The sequence below is a fragment of the Anabrus simplex genome, chromosome 5 (assembly GCF_040414725.1).
Source record: "Anabrus simplex isolate iqAnaSimp1 chromosome 5, ASM4041472v1, whole genome shotgun sequence".
In the NCBI taxonomy this organism is placed as follows: Eukaryota; Metazoa; Arthropoda; class Insecta; order Orthoptera; family Tettigoniidae; genus Anabrus; species Anabrus simplex.
The window spans coordinates 350758954-350776487 of record NC_090269.1 but is presented as its reverse complement, the minus strand read 5'-3'; the positions used below and the strand labels follow the sequence as shown (position 1 = coordinate 350776487).

The following is a 17534-nucleotide window of genomic DNA, read 5'->3' as shown; positions in this document are numbered from 1 at the left end:
AGATCATCCTCAGTACTAAACACTCCCATTCATCGCTCAACTGGCTACAGTAGATCATTTGTAGTCGCCGCCAGTCGAATTTCGAATTCTCTACCTGCTGAAATTAGGAGCGTGTCAAACTTCCTCCGCTTTAAGAAACTCCGTCAAACCTGGTTAATAAATTATAATCATTCATAACACACGTAGGATTAGATCATAGCCAAGTTATTAGGTTAATTAAAACATTTAAGTAATACCTTAAGATATTAAATTTTAGATAACTTATTTAGTGTATATTTAACTCTTCATGTACGTTGAGCGATGAATGAGAATGCTTAATACTGAGGAGAATGATGATCTGGTAGGAATACCAGGCTTCATAGCCTGAGTCCCGTCATAAAAAAACAAGACAAAAAGTAATAAATAATAATAAAATAATAATAATAATAATAATAATAATAATAATAATAATAATAACTGCCTTCTGTCGAACCAGTTATTAATTTTGCAAGCAATATAAGATTATGAATATTGCTCTCTGATGTACTATGTTAATGAAGTGTGGTTAAGTGTAAGAGAGGACCATGAGTCCTAACTTCGCCACTACAAATAAAGGCAAATATAATATAATATAATATAATATAATATAATATAATATAATATAATATAATATAATATAATATAATATAATATAATATATAATCAGAAATAATGTTTTCCCAAAGCTTACATGAAACACATGTCAAACTGACTGGCCTGTAATTTTCGGCTTTATGTTTATCACCCTTTCCTTTATGCACGGGACCAACATAGCAACTCTCCATTCATTTGATATAGCTCCCTCATGCAAACAGTAATCAAATAAGTACTTCAGATATGGTACTGTACTATTTCCCAACCCATTGTCTTTAGTATATCCCCAGAAATCTTATCAATTCCAGCTGCATTTGCAGTTTTCAACTTTTGTATCTTATTGTAATTATCTTTTGTTATCGTGGATAAATGTCAATACTCCTCCTTTATGTGACCTAGTTTTCCCATATTTTTGTTTACAATTGCTGTGAACAAATAATGTTTTGTTCGTTTGTTTGTTCAAAAAATCTTACCATAACATCTTCAATATCGCCGTGATGACAAAGGATACCTAAGGTCTTTTTCGAGTAGATGGCTTGTAAGCGACCTGCATGTCTGTGAGGATGATTTCTAATTATGAAGACCGTACACACACACACCCAGCCTCTGAACCAGACGAATTAACCTATTAAAGATAAAATACCCTACCCTACCGGGAATCGAAGTCGGGAACCCCTGGACCAAAGGCCAGGCCTCTAACCATTTAGTGAAAGAGCCGGACATAGATGAAATGAATGATAGTGAATGAAAAAGGAATCGGCTGTGGCCTATGAATAGGGACTGTCCCTGTATTCGGCTGGAAATGAAAATGGCTCACCACTGAAAACCATTCTCAGGACAGCCGGTGGGATTCGAACTCACTCGCCCTCCGAATGCAGAGCTTGGCTCCATAGCGTGTTCACTGCGCTCGGTATTAAGACAATATTGCCTCAGTTGCCGCGTACAGACATTTTGATTTGATGCCTATTAGGCTGCCAGTGTGTCAATTTCGACATTCATTTTTCTCTGCCAGATGGCAGAAAACAAACCTCTGTTGAGCGATCCATGCCTGATCATTTACTTGTCTATATCGATCTTTCCTTGCCCTTAAAATTCCGACTACCTCTGCCTGATTTGAACCTATGATCTTGGAGTCTGAGGGCCGACACTCTCATCACCTATCTGCAGTTAGAGCTATCCTACTACTAATACAAGAATGCAAGCCATCGTGCAATTATACTTTGAATTTTTAGAGTTTCTATATACACAGGCAACCTACTGTATTGCTTTCACGAGGACCAAAGCGACCTCCACGTGTATAACGTATAGGATAATTTTAGGATGTGCTATAGAAGGAAAATACTCCCTATTTAAAACCGTACTGTAGGGAAATTCTTTGGGAATATGTGGAAATATTGATAGAAATTAAATTTAACTTTACAAGTATATATTCATTTGGATAAGATACATATTATTTTCTCAAGTTTGGAGATAGGTCTTGATTAAATGTTACAATACACATATATTTTCCCTGAGATTTTAGTTTGTGATTAAGAAGATGGTAGCGCTGTTCATTTCCACATATTAGAATACATTGCCATCTTCTTGGCGGAGTAAGGGTGTCCTAGCCTTGCTACGTATTGAGGCCTCATTCCTCTACGGAATAGTGAGGGTTTCGTGCAGTGGCCCCCCAGACACTCCAGTGGTGGTCTACACTTGGTTGTGGCTACCTTGGGGAACTGGATCTCGTAATGACCACATGCTCTGCCTTCATCTGAAACAGAAGAGAGGAGAACTGATAGTGTTTCTTTATCAAGAGAAATCTTTAGGTCTTACATTAAAACAATTCTGGTTGTATGTGTGGCGTTGCCAACTAAAGATGCTGAAGGTTCATGGCATACAAAATACAAGAATACAAAATTTCGACAAAGTAATTTTGAATTTAAACTGATGTATATGAAAATCGATCAAAAAATAATACCCCTTTAAATTTATTAACAGAACGAGCCCATCCTTCACGGGTCGCTAGTTGGCCAGGTTGCTGACTTCTGTTTATCGTTGATTTGCAAGCTGTCACTTCTGAGTTGCTGGATGTGGGCGCGGAGAGAGCTTTGTTTTCCCAAGAATTCTACTGAAACCATCGAACTACCTTTTCGCCTTCAAACGCCAACAGTTCCCTGTGTCTCCCTCAGCCAGCGGGTGCCGATTATTATTAAAGTACTATATTATTGGTTGCAGGTTACAGCAACCTCCACACACATACTCGTGTCCGTCCTGTAAATTACTAACAATAAGACCTGCCAAGAACCGGTCAAACACCAGTGGTGACTCCTGACATCTGGTTAAGGGGATGTAACCGAAAAAAAAAAATAATTGGAAACATCAACGCAAACAGACCGTCATTCCACACATATTTTTCAAGAGAAAACAACAAACAGGGCCAGCAGAAAAGTTTATTTAAAATCTCACATCTACCAATCCAATGGTCAGTTTCATAAATATTTCTGTTGAAATGGCGAACACACTACTTAAGTTGTGTAGTTACATTCAGAGTTGGACGCGGTTTTCCTTCATTTGTAATTCTGCTTTTCTCCTTAAAAGAAAGCATAGTAAATGTTTCTCTTAATAATCCTCCGATTACACTATGGTTAGAATAATTCAATTCGGATTGTGCGGTTGAAACGCGCGACCCTGGCGCTCCCACATCCATGCCTGAACTACTTTCTGATCGGTGTGATGTCATTTCAAAATCGCATCATTCCCACATTTTCTTTGTTTGATATTTACACCACAAACACACGAAACTACATTACTTATAATACTACAGCACACATCTGTCATATATCATCATCTGTAGCACAAGAAAGAACCGCTCACAAGCAAGAACTCCAGTATTTCACGAAATAACAAATAAATCTCGGCCATGCGATGTGACTTACAAGATTCCAGCATGCACCACTCTCTTGGCGGATGTTACTGTTCATTTCGCATTCCAACCCCACGGAAGAGGTCAACAACCAACAAGGGTTCAATTCTCGTGCTGCCATCTCTGGAGTAGTTTGGCAACCATCCACGCTCGCTACATCCATCTCTGAGTATCGATAACTGTGCGTTTGAATTTTATATAAATAACTTCCATGAAAATATAAGCAATGCATATTTATAAAAGGGATGTATCACATCAGTCGCATGTATGGGAAATTCGCCACTGTCAAACACCCAGCCGAATAACTTTCGGCTGGCGAGTGCGGACTGGCTTCAAGCTGCAGCAACCTCCATACACTCTCGTGTCCGGTCTGTGAATTACTATGCCCTGCCAAGAACCGGTCAAACACCCAGACGAATATCCGCTCATGGGTTGGGGTTGTATAATAACACCCTCGGTATTCCCTGCCTGTCGTAAGAGGTGCCTAAAACAGGCCCCTTGTGTTTTAACCCTTTCGGTCATTTGAGGGCCTCACTTTCTACTACCTGGAATATTTAGGCATACCGAAGAAGTGACCTGAATACTTCTATCATATATCCAATAGATGGCTGATGACGTCACATTCTTGAAGCAAGGATCTCAATCAGCTGACTGGTGGGTAGTGCGATGTTTTGAACATTGTGTTATAGGCGAGAATAGTGATCAGCGTACTTAAAAGTGACTTTTAGCTACTGTTAATGAAGCGATGGTGCACTATTGCGTAGCGTATGGAGGCAAGGAGACCTTCAAAAAAGGATCTGACATTTCCTTTCACGGGTAAGTATTTACGTAAATATGATGATGATGTACGGGGTTTCATACAGTTGTTGTCAGGTGTCTGTAGAATACGTACAATTACATGTAATTTATTTTATTGGTTACAGTTCCAGTTTCCCGGTTACAGGAATTTTGAATACTGTGCTTTTATTGATTTCAGTTTTCCTGCTGATGAGACAAGAAAAAGCAATGGGTAGTTGCATTAAGAAGAGAGAATTTTTTGCCTGGAAAGCATTCAAGATTATGCTCTAAGCATTTTTCACCGGAATGTTTTGATAATGAAGCATTTGGTGTAGGAGTTAAACTGAAGCCAAATGCAGTACCAACAATTTTTAATTTTCCACCCCACCTTTTACTAGCTGAGAAGAGGAGAAAACCTTCTGTGAAGAGGAAACTTCAAGTGGATCCTGTTGCATCAACAAGTTGTGTGTGAGCAGATTTTCTTATTTTTCTTTATTATTTTCCATAGATTTATGAAGGAATGTGTCCTGTCATCCTTATGTGAAATATTTGTGTTTAAGACATTTAACATTCTGTTCAACTGCAACATCTATTGCAGCATATCAGCTTACTATATTACACATAGGTAAGACATTTTTGTTGTTGACCCTTATAATTTTCATATTTTTTTCAGTGTTCCTCAGGAAGAGGAGAATGAGTCTCTTCCCAAAACAAAGGTGTTCAGAAAATGTTGGTGATTACACTGAGGAAATGATAAAGTCACCAAGGAAAGCCCAGACCTTCATGCAGGTTGCCAGGGAAGTTATTCATAAATCCCATAAGAAGCTAAAATTGAAAAGGCAGAAGTATCGACGAGCTATTAATCAGTTGCAGAATGGGAAAGTCTTAGTAAACCATCTGAAGGAGAAAATGATGATAACTGAAGATGCCGCTTGCACGCTTGAGGTAAGAAAACATCAGCTTAAATATTTTTTTTTCGGTTTCCCTATATCTGCTAGCCTTTGGTGGTGCTATTTGAGGATCCAACCAGTCTCTGGGTTGATGACCTAACAGACAGACATACATACATACATACATACATACATACATACATACATACATACATACATACATACATACATACTGTACATGCATTTACTGGACGTATTCAAAATGGCGCCTACGGAAGGTAGAGGCCAGCCAAGGCAAAGAAATGTATAACAAGATATCGATATTGATGTATGCTAGGAGGCCTTGACTAACTTAAACCTACCACTATGAAGGCGGTGTACAATGGTGCAGAATCGATAGAATTGTTTTTAAAAAAAATAAGGATAAAACAGTTTATTACAAAAAACTGACTTGAAAAAATTGACGCGGTGAGAACAAGACGTATCGAACTTCGCACTCTAAAATAAGCAATATTGGCAACATTTAGCGAGAAGTATTACGCTGAGAACAAGGAAGTATTGAGCGAATTGAATAAATAAGCGTTAAAATACTGGAAGGAGCAAGTAAAATCCTGAAGCTTAGAATAATACGTCCAGATACTCAGACGCAAAGCCGTTTGAAAATAGGAACTTGATTGAGACGGGAGAGCTCGAGATTAAGCCACGCTGAGTGAAAATAATCACTAGGAAAACCAAATAAGGAAGCAATCACCATAAAATATATATTCTACGCAGAACTATGATGAGCTTATATTTTTCAGAATCATCGCATTTTGTCTACTGTCTTGCTGAGCAGATGATGGCTGGCTAAATCGGCATAGACCAACCTGGAGTGAGATGTCGTCCTGGCCGTTAAAACCACCCGACCCGTGCGAAGGAGATCATTCTACCTGACATCCCACTGGTGGAATTTCTACCCAGTTCCTGACCCAAGGACTACGACCGCACCGAGAAGCAACTAAGGCCCGAGATATTGAATGGCGAGCTAAGTAATAGTATTAAGTAATATAATTTCTTATGTGGAGTATTACCAGTATATACAGTAGATCTGAATAGCCTAAGCATGAGATAATTAAGTGTGCTTATGAATATAAGAGAGTGCAATGTGAAATATTTAAGTTGACATCTCATTATGAGGTGATAGCGTGTTACTACATTACTTTATCCAAGGATGAAGGAATACCATTTAAAAATACGACATAGTGCAACAGCTATTTTCAAGGAATCCCGGTTAGTTAGGAAGGTCCATGCGTGATGTAGTAATAGTCAAACCCGGTTACGTCACAGAGGGACGCACGTTGAATTGATTAAGACTAGTTACCATACTCTTTGCTGTATGATTTATTGAAAGGAAAGATACTGAATTTGGGGTTATATACGGAATTGGAAGATTAAAAAATGCGTTCTGAGGAACGAATTCTGCGCTATTCATGGGATACATATCGTTGTATAATTAAGTATTGGAGGTTAAACGCGCTAGTTGTAAATGCTAAATGAGTTAAATATGAATTGAATTGGAGGTTAATGGTGAGATATAGGAAGTGTGTATAGTATTTGAAATGATATATTGCGCAGAGTAATAGGAAGTAAAGCGTATTAGATAAGTTTAATATGTGATATTGGAGCACATGCAGTGCCATTACAGAATATAAGCATGCCCCAGCGAGGAACTACAGCAAGGTACGAACAATAATAATATTTCGTATATTTTAATGATGTGTGAAAGTGGTTTGACAGGAATAACAACCGGCGATGAATAAAGGAATACATGATTATGTCATATACGGAATGAATGGATATTGCATGGAAGAATAAGCGTGTATGCAAGTAGTAACGTAATGTAGTATTGAAATATCTTTGTGTTGGCATTAGCACACATATATACATGATAAATGCTTACTGGCTGTATGTATATCGAGCTGATATACGATACATAAGAAATTATTTAGCTAGAATAGGGAATTTATTTGACATTTACGTAGGATATCATCGATGTTTTGTTTATATGGAATATTATTAGAGTGAATACTTAGTTAGGAGCCGTAATTTATGTGGCAATAGGACCGAGGAACTTAGTGCGTCATTCAATATTTCATTTTCTTCACGCTAACCAGCACCAACGAACTCAGATACTTTTCAACGTAATATAGGTCACTGATATTTGTATTCAGGACATATTATTCAAATTCAATTCATTTTCGTAGAGACTTGAACAACGTGATGGTTGTATTTCAATGAGGTATATAATTATACCGTGACTGATGGAATAATTTATTGAAATAACGAATTTCGACCGTGGCCAAAAGACTGTGAAGTAATATGCTCTTGTGACCAAATGTAATTTTTAAATGGAAGATAATTCATTTCAGGAATACGTTACTCAATGTATTAAGATGAAAGCTTAGTTTAGGAAATAGGCAGCGCTGACCTAAGATATTTGACTCATTGATTAAAATATTTATTTATTAAGTTCATAATCAAAGCTAATGAGACATACCTGATATTAACCATTTCTTTTGCGAAACTTGACAATATAATAAATGTGTTTCTTGATTAATTTCTTATATAATGAAGTGAGTTTTCATTTATATTGGTAGTTAATAGTTTTATTTAGTGTGTAAGGTTCTCGTTGTGCGAATATATATATATATATATTTTTATTTATTTCTAAAAGGATGACTGAAGTTTGCGTTCTCGAAACAGTTACTGAGCGTATGGTATCGTTACTGTCTCTGCACCGCGCATGGCATCGTTACTTTCTTTGAACTGCCTATGGTACCGGTATTTCTCCTCGGACACACGTAAAACCAAACATAGAAAAATCAACCATTTTTCTGGAGGCAAGGATACCCTGAGATGTGTTTAACTGACTAGTTGGGAATTACTGTGGTTACCCTGACCCGTAGGGTGCAGTAATTTTTGGCGCCTCAACGTGATGCAAATGGAGAAAGACGCCGTGGGAACTATTGGTTGCCAAAGGAAGTAATTTTTGGCCCCCAACAGTGGAGCAAAATAAGGAGAAAGGTGCCGTGCGAAATGAGGAAAAGGTATACACGAATGGGGCGCTTGAAGAGAAAGACACCGCGGGATCGAATATTTAATTGAGAGTCAGACCCGAGAGAATAACCCGATAACTTACTGCTGAACCAACATGGAGGTCAAAAGAGAATGATATTGCGGAACGTTGTGGGAAGCAAAGGAACCCAACGTGCAGTTGATGAAAGAAATACTTGGAGATTTCTCAAGAAATTAGGCTCGGATGAGAAACTGATAATTAAGTATTGAGAGAATGATGGGTAAATATGAATATTTTCCAGAAGTAGATTATTAGATGGAGTGATAGGAGGATATTTTACCATTTTTATTGAAATAATTGTAGGTTTTCATATTTCATTTTTTTATTTTTAAAATATGATTGAATTTGCTCTTGATATTTGAATCAATAGTTAGTATGTAAGTAAATGATGAATACCACATGGTGGATAACCATTTTTCTCTTTTTGGGAAACTAATTCTGAAATGAATTCAAAGGAAAATGATCTGAGTTCGTTGGGAAGTTGCTCATATTTTAACGGATAGGATGATATCGATCTTCAGGAAGGTCTATATTTCAAATAATTTTGAGAAACTAACTGAACATTTAGTATATAAGACTTGATTGCTAGCTTTAAGGATATTTTAGATTTAGTAATTGAATATTTCGCATATCCATTGACACTGTGTGATATTAGAGTACCTAAAAACTTAAAGTTGGTTAGGAAATTAAGGAATTATTCGAAATTTAACTGAAATTGACGAAAAAATGGCAACTCAGGGAAGAGTGCAAACCAGAAGGGAACAAGAAGAAGAAATGAAAAGAGCACAGGAAAAGCATGAAGGAATGCCGTTATGGTTTCTAGAATATATAAAGAAACAGGAGGACGAAAAGAAGAAAGAAAAACAAGAACGTGAAGAGAAAGAAAAGAAACAAGAAGAGAGACAGAAAGAAAAACAAGAACGAGAGGAAGAAAAGAGGAAAGAAAAACAAGAACGTGAAGAGAAAGAAAGGAAACAAGAAGAAGAGAGACAGAAAGAAAAACAAGAACGAGAGGACGAAAAGAAGAAAGAAAAACAAGAACGAGAGGACGAAAAGAAGAAAGAAAAACAAGAACGAGAGGACGAAAAGAGGAAAGAAAAACAAGAACGTGAGGAGAAAGAAAAGAAACAGGAAGAAGAGAAGAATGGGAGACGGGCAGAGAAAGAACAAAAGCAACGTGAAGAAAGGAGGAAAGAACAGGAAGAATGGCAACAGAAGCAACGTGAAGAAAGGAGGAAAGAACAGGAGGAATGGCAACAAAAGCAACAAGAATTCTTAAAGGAGTTCCGGAAAGAACAAGAAGAAAAACAGGAGGAGTGGCAACAAAAACAACGTGAAGAGAGGAAAAAGGAACTGGAGGAAATAAAGGAAGACAACACAAGAAATCGATTGGAAATACAGAATTGGATAGCTGAAATGACTCAGAGTATGGAGAATGGAAACAAGCAGATACACGAAGAAATGGACAGAATTAAAGGACAGGTTACAGAGAGCCAGGAAATCATCAAGAAGTTGAAGGATGAGGAGATTAGCAAACTGACCAGCGATCTCCGGGAACTAAAAGTCAGTAATGAGAAGAAATGGGACGAATTAAGTGAAATAACAAGCGGCATGGAAGGATTGAAGATCAGACATCAAGAATTAGAGGAGAAATTCGATCAGGCAGCTGGCACAGTGGCCGGAAAAATTAATGAATTAAAAGAGAAGATCGAGAGCGATAAGAATGAGGCGGACCAGAAGATGGAGAAGACAGAAGAGGAGTTAAGGCAGATTAGGAGGGAAATGCAAGAAATTAAGATAGAAAACCAGACAACGAAATCCGTTATTTCGAATTGTAGTGAACGGCAAAAAGCGATAGAGATTCAGATTAATGAAAGGGAGACTACACCATCAAGAACACTGGATCCAAGTAGGCAGAGCATAGATTTGGTAAATGGAAGCAGCCAAAATGAAAGTCCAACCATAATAAACGTCATAAAAACTTATGACGACCGCCCAAAGCATTTTGATAACACATCAAAAATCTCACCCAAGCAATTTCTCAGAGATATGGAGGAACATTTCCGCGAAGGTAGAATTCAAGAGGATAAGAAGCTGCGCGTGATAGAAAAACATCTAGATGGAAACCCGAACATCTGGTTCCAAGCTTTTAAATATACTTTCCACAGCTATGAGGAATTTAAGGCAGCGTTCCTAAGAAAGTTTTGGAGTCCAGAAATTCAACAACAACTAAGAATCGAACTTTACGCAAGAATGTTTTCGTTAACAGGCCAAACCCGATTCAGTGATTACTTCTCGTTTCAATTTCACAGGTTTCAGGACTTAAACTCAGCTCCAAGCGAGCTAGAGGCCATAAAAACTATTCAAAGGCAATTTCCACCGGAGGTGCAGAGGTTATTAGCAGCCTCAGATGTTGAAACCGCAGTCGATATGGAAAGGAAGCTCAGACAGATCGATATGACATCCTCGTACCCATTGAATAGAAATATACGGAATACGGCCCAAGAAGAAGTAATAAATACCATCAGTCCCGAGGAAACAAACCATAGGGAAAGTCATAAATCAAAGAATAGGCCAGAGGACCATGATGAACACAGAGAGAAGGGCAGAAAGAGATGTTGTTGCCAATGCAGTGGAAACTCTAATGGGCAATGTGGACAGAATAATAATAGACACAACCCATATTATACAAATAATTCAAGGTTTCGAGGCAACAGGAACCAACAACATTTCAGAAACAGATCATGGTTTAATAACCGGAAAGGGCAGAACAGTTATCGCAGGAACGAAGAAAATCGTAAATATATACAACAACTGCGAGAGGAAAGACGAAATAAGAACAGATGGGAAGAAGCGATAAAAGACAAAGATATAAATGGAGACATCGAGGGAGCGGAGAGCCTCGAATTACAATCGTATAAACGAAGGAAAGCTGAAGAAGGAAGACTCAACCCTAACACTCCTGAATTCATAGGAAATTCGGAGCCACCTGGAAAAAAAACTCCGAATTCCAATTGAAAAATGAGGAGACAACAAGTAGCAAAAGAAATGGAAAAATTGACAAAATTCGTAGTTGGATAATTGCGCAAGTAGACCACTGGGATATTCGACCTGATGACCTGCTTGACGAAAATGATCATGGCAAAGAGAGAACAAAATTTAGGTTACCCGTAATCATAGTAACAGTGGCCGACATAAAGTTGCATTGCTTTGTGGACTCTGGAGCAAGTATCAGTGTAATGGCATCGACATTTTTCCAAGAACTTGCTAAAAGAATCGACATACCGACAATCCCAGTATCAGGAGTTAAAATAAGAGGAATAATCCCAGATAAATCTGTTGATTGCAAGATGCAAGCATACGTTACAGTCATGATAGGAAGACACAGATTTGAACATCCATTCATGGTCATGAAGAGGATAAAATATAATATCATCTTTGGTATAGACTTCATGTTAACGACACGAATGACCATTGATATGGAAAGACGAGAAGTCCGGTTCCCAGTAACAGAGAATGGTGGAATGCAATCTATAGAAACCATACAACTTAATAATCTTACAGACGAAAATGAACACTTGAAGGTTATGGTGAAGGAAATTGATCCTGAGATCATGGAAGGCCAAGATCAAAAGAAAGACGTGTATGAACAAGAGATAGATTTAGCATTAATTGATAGGCTCGAAAATAATGGCTATCGAAGAGGAGGAGGAAGAGAAAACTGAAATTTGGAAGACTATGACCGAAGCCACAATATCATCCACAGAAAAGCGGAAAATCTATGAAATTTTGAGACATATCGAAGTTTTCGACAATAAACCGGGTCAAATACCCAACTTTAAATATAAAATATTAGTCAATGACTGGACACCATATAAAGGAAAATTATACGATGTACCAGAAAGGTATTTAACAGAAGTAAGAAAGATTATTCAGGAAATGATGGCTGACGAAATAATAGTAAAGACAACCACACCTTATTTGAACCCGCTGGTAATAGTAAAGAAAAGCAACGGAAAACTCAGGCCGTGCGTGGATGCCAGGGTCCTCAATGAGAGACTTATTCCAGAGTACAATAAGGTCCCAAGGATTAAGGATATAATAAAAAATTTAGAGGTCTGCAGTACTTTTCAAGCTTAGACTGCACATCGTCCTTCCATCACATTGTACTGGAGGAAAAGTCAAGGATAGTGACAGGGTTTATGTTTGATAACCAAACGTACGCTTACTGCAGGTTGCCTTTTGGGTTGAAGAACAGTTCTGCCGTTTTGATAAGGGCCTTAGATAAGAACCTAACCGATGAAGTAAAAGGATTTGTCAACTGTTATGTCGATGATCTAGTATTTGGCAGTACAACTTTCGAAGAACACTGTGAAAAATTAGAAAAATTGCTGAGTAACCTGCAGAAAACCGGATTTAAAATTAACCTAGCAAAGTCAAAATTCTGCCAAAACCAAGTGCTTTTCCTTGGACATATAATAGACGGCGAAGGAGTTAAGCCAAACCCTGTAAAAATCAAAGCAATTTGTGATTTCCCACGTCCTTCTAAAGTGAAGCACATAAGACAATTCCTAGGCATGACTGGATTCTTTTCAGACCACTGTAGAGGTTATACAGAAATAGCTGCACCGCTCCAGGAACTCTTAAAGGCGAATAACCGTTGGAAATGGAACGAGGAAGCCGAAAACGCATTCATAAGAATGAAAGAATTGCTTAGGCAAAGCATCAAACTAGGGTACCCTGATTTCGAGAAAGATTTTATTGTCCAGGCAGATGCGTCAAATATTGGTGTTGGAGCATGTTTATACCAAGAGGAAAAGGAGACTAAGAGACGGACATACTTAGCCTTTACGAGCAGGAAACTGCGAAAGCACGAGCTACATTATACAACGACTGAGCTCGAACTCCTTGCCATAATACATGCACTACAGCAATGGAGACGAATTATTTATGGATACCCCGTGATCATCAGAACGGATCATAAGGCATTAACCTTTGGGTTAAAAGCAATGATGACCAGCGAAAGAGTAACTAGGTGGATGCTTTACACACAGCAATTTAACCTAAAAATTGAACACTGCAGCGGGAAAGAAAATATATTAGCTGATGCATTAAGCAGAAATCCAGCAGACAATGAGGAGAATGTTTTACAGTTAACGCTAGATAGTCAAGACCAGGAGTTGCTATCAAAACTAGAAGACCTTGCTGAATATCAGAAAATGGATGAAAAATTAAAGATCATAATTGACAAGTTGATGGCTGATGAGAGGGAACCGTTAATAGAAGACAAATATGAGATGTTGAGCGGCTTATTAACGAAAGTCATAGATAAGACCACAAAGAAGAAAAGAATAATAGTACCACAAAGACTAAAATGTGAATTAATTTGGCACGTGCATAAAGTAACAGGACATGCAGGAATTGATAAAGTCATTGCAACACTATCAGAGAAGTTCACATGGTCAGGATTGAGGAAGTCAGTAAGAAGCACAATTAAGACCTGTGATATTTGTCAGCGGGTCAAACACAACAATTTTATCACTAGTAACCAACCTATCGCCATATTGCCATCTAAAGTAAGAGAAATATATGCAATCGATATTTTTGGAAAACTACCGACAGCCAAAAAGGGAAACAAATACATATTGGTAGTAATTGACATCTTTTCCAAGTACATATCGCTACAGCCAATACAACGGGCAAATACGAAGCAAGTTATACACAGATTAGTGGAGAAGGTGTTTCCTAAAATGGGCAAGCCCGAAAGGATATTGTCAGACAGGGGAACACAATTCACATCTATGTTGTTCCGAGAAAGAATGAAAAGTATGGGCATAAAACATACATTATGTTCAGTTCGACACCCATCTGCAAATCCAGTGGAGCGATACATGAAAGAAATAGCAAAATTCTGTAGGATATACTGCAATCATTGTCACTGGAAATGGATTGATGTAATAGAGACAATAGAGGAATGCCTAAATAACACCATAAATGAATCAACTGCTCAGGTCCCAAACTTGGTACATCACAATAGAGAATCACGAAGAACATGGGACAATATATTAAACATATCACTTGAAGAGAAACCAGACATCCAGCAGATCAATAAAATGGTCCAAGAGAGGCTAAAACAACAGTCTGAAAAGAGACTAAGAAGGTTACGAAAGACAAGATTTCGCGCACCATTCAAGAAAAACGATCTCGTTTTAATTAAAAAGGCACCAGTAACGAAAGCACCAGCCAAAATATGCGCTAAGTTCAACCATTTATATGAAGGACCGTATAGAATTGAACATGCTTACGGAAATAACGCATATCTTATTATAAGCATGGATGGAAAATACAAAAACGTTCACAATGCATGTAATATGAAGTTATATTTCCCAGAAAATAAGGCTGGAGAAACGATAATATAAGTCCCACAGAAGTGCAAACCAAGTTTAGAGTAAACATATTTGTAAGTCAGCTGATATGCAAAGAGATAGGCTTATAGAAGCTAAAAAACATCAATCGTAATAACAGAATAATCGATACGATTCCATAGAGAAATAAAATCCATTAATCGATCAAAGAACCATGGAGAAATACCAGAAATGCATCGTCACATTTGTCAATCATAATTCAAGAGAATAAATATATCGCAAGCAATATATTTAATCTGTACTGGGGGAATAAAATGTACCCGATGCATTTACTGGACGTATTCAAAATGGCGCCTACGGAAGGTAGAGGCCAGCCAAGGCAAAGAAATGTATAACAAGATATCGATATTGATGTATGCTAGGAGGCCTTCACTAACTTAAACCTACCACTATGAAGGCGGTGTACAATGGTGCAGAATCGATAGAATTGTTTTTTAAAAAAAATAAGAAGGATAAAACAGTTTATTACAAAAAACTGACTTGAAAAAATTGACGCGGTGAGAACAAGACGTATCGAACTTCGCACTCTAAAATAAGCAATATTGGCAACATTTAGCGAGAAGTATTACGCTGAGAACAAGGAAGTATTGAGCGAATTGAATAAATAAGCGTTAAAATACTGGAAGGAGCAAGTAAAATCCTGAAGCTTAGAATAATACGTCCAGATACTCAGACGCAAAGCCGTTTGAAAATAGGAACTTGATTGAGACGGGAGAGCTCGAGATTAAGCCACGCTGAGTGAAAATAATCACTAGGAAAACCAAATAAGGAAGCAATCATCATAAAATATATATTCTACGCAGAACTATGATGAGCTTATATTTTTCAGAATCATCGCATTTTGTCTACTGTCTTGCTGAGCAGATGATGGCTTGCTAAATCGGCATAGACCAACCTGGAGGGAGATGTCGTCCTGGCCGTTAAAACCACCCGACCCGTGCGAAGGAGATCATTCTACCTGACATCCCACTGGTGGAATTTCTACCCAGTTCCTGACCCAAGGACTACGACCGCACCGAGAAGCAACTAAGGCCCGAGATATTGAATGGCGAGCTAAGTAATAGTATTAAGTAATATAATTTCTTATGTGGAGTATTACCAGTATATACAGTAGATCTGAGTAGCCTAAGCATGAGATAATTAAGTGTGCTTATGAATATAAGAGAGTGCAATGTGAAATATTTAAGTTGACATCTCATTATGAGGTGATAGCGTGTTACTACATTACTTTATCCAAGGATGAAGGAATACCATTTAAAAATACGACATAGTGCAACAGCTATTTTCAAGGAATCCCGGTTAGTTAGGAAGGTCCATGCGTGATGTAGTAATAGTCAAACCCGGTTACGTCACAGAGGGACGCACGTTGAATTGATTAAGACTAGTTACCATACTCTTTGCTGTATGATTTATTGAAAGGAAAGATACTGAATTTGGGGTTATATACGGAATTGGAAGATTAAAAAATGCGTTCTGAGGAACGAATTCTGCGCTATTCATGGGATACACATCGTTGTATAATTAAGTATTGGAGGTTAAACGCGCTAGTTGTAAATGCTAAATGAGTTAAATATGAATTGAATTGGAGGTTAATGGTGAGATATAGGAAGTGTGTATAGTATTTGAAATGATATATTGCGCAGAGTAATAGGAAGTAAAGCGTATTAGATAAGTTTAATATGTGATATTGGAGCACATGCAGTGCCATTACAGAATATAAGCATGCCCCAGCGAGGAACTACAGCAAGGTACGAACAATAATAATATTTCGTATATTTTAATGATGTGTGAAAGTGGTTTGACAGGAATAACAACCGGCGATGAATAAAGGAATACATGATTATGTCATATACTGAATGAATGGATATTGCATGGAAGAATAAGCGTGTATGCAAGTAGTAACGTAATGTAGTATTGAAATATCTTTGTGTTGGCATTAGCACACATATATACATGATAAATGCTTACTGGCTGTATGTATATCGAGCTGATATACGATACATAAGAAATTATTTAGCTAGAATAGGGAATTTATTTGACATTTACGTAGGATATCATCGATGTTTTGTTTATATGGAATATTATTAGAGTGAATACTTAGTTAGGAGCCGTAATTTATGTGGCAATAGGACCGAGGAACTTAGTGCGTCATTCAATATTTCATTTTCTTCACGCTAACCAGCACCAACGAACTCAGATACTTTTCAACGTAATATAGGTCACTGATATTTGTATTCAGGACATATTATTCAAATTCAATTCATTTTCGTAGAGACTTGAACAACGTGATGGTTGTATTTCAATGAGGTATATAATTATACCGTGACTGATGGAATAATTTATTGAAATAACGAATTTCGACCGTGGCCAAAAGACTGTGAAGTAATATACTCTTGTGACCAAATGTAATTTTTAAATGGAAGATAATTCATTTCAGGAATACGTTACTCAATGTATTAAGATGAAAGCTTAGTTTAGGAAATAGGCAGCGCTGACCTAAGATATTTGACTCATTGATTAATTTATTTATTAAGTTGATAATCGAAGCTAATGAGACATACCTGATATTAACCATTCCTTTTGCGAAACTTGACAATATAATAAATGTTTTTCTTGATTAATTTCTTATATAATGAAGTGAGTTTTCATTTATATTGGTAGTTAATAGTTTTATTTAGTGTGTAAGGTTCTCGTTGTGCGAATATATATATATATTTTTTTATTTATTTCTAAAAGGATGACTGAAGTTTGCGTTCTCGAAACAGTTACTGAGCGTATGGTATCGTTACTGTCTCTGCACCGCGCATGGC

The 17534-nt window shown here is 37.4% G+C and overlaps 1 protein-coding gene across 1 annotated transcript in view; it reads right to left on the bottom strand.

Moving 5' to 3' along the window:
• Window positions 1-2027: 2027 nt before the first annotated feature.
• Window positions 2028-17534, bottom strand: part of LOC136874898 (uncharacterized) — a 46052-nt gene continuing 30545 nt past the window's right edge. The window contains exon 3 of the mRNA XM_067148601.2: window positions 2028-2365. Coding sequence (XP_067004702.2) covers window positions 2163-2365 — 203 coding nt within the window. The 3' untranslated portion in view covers window positions 2028-2162. The remainder of the gene's footprint in view (window positions 2366-17534) is intronic.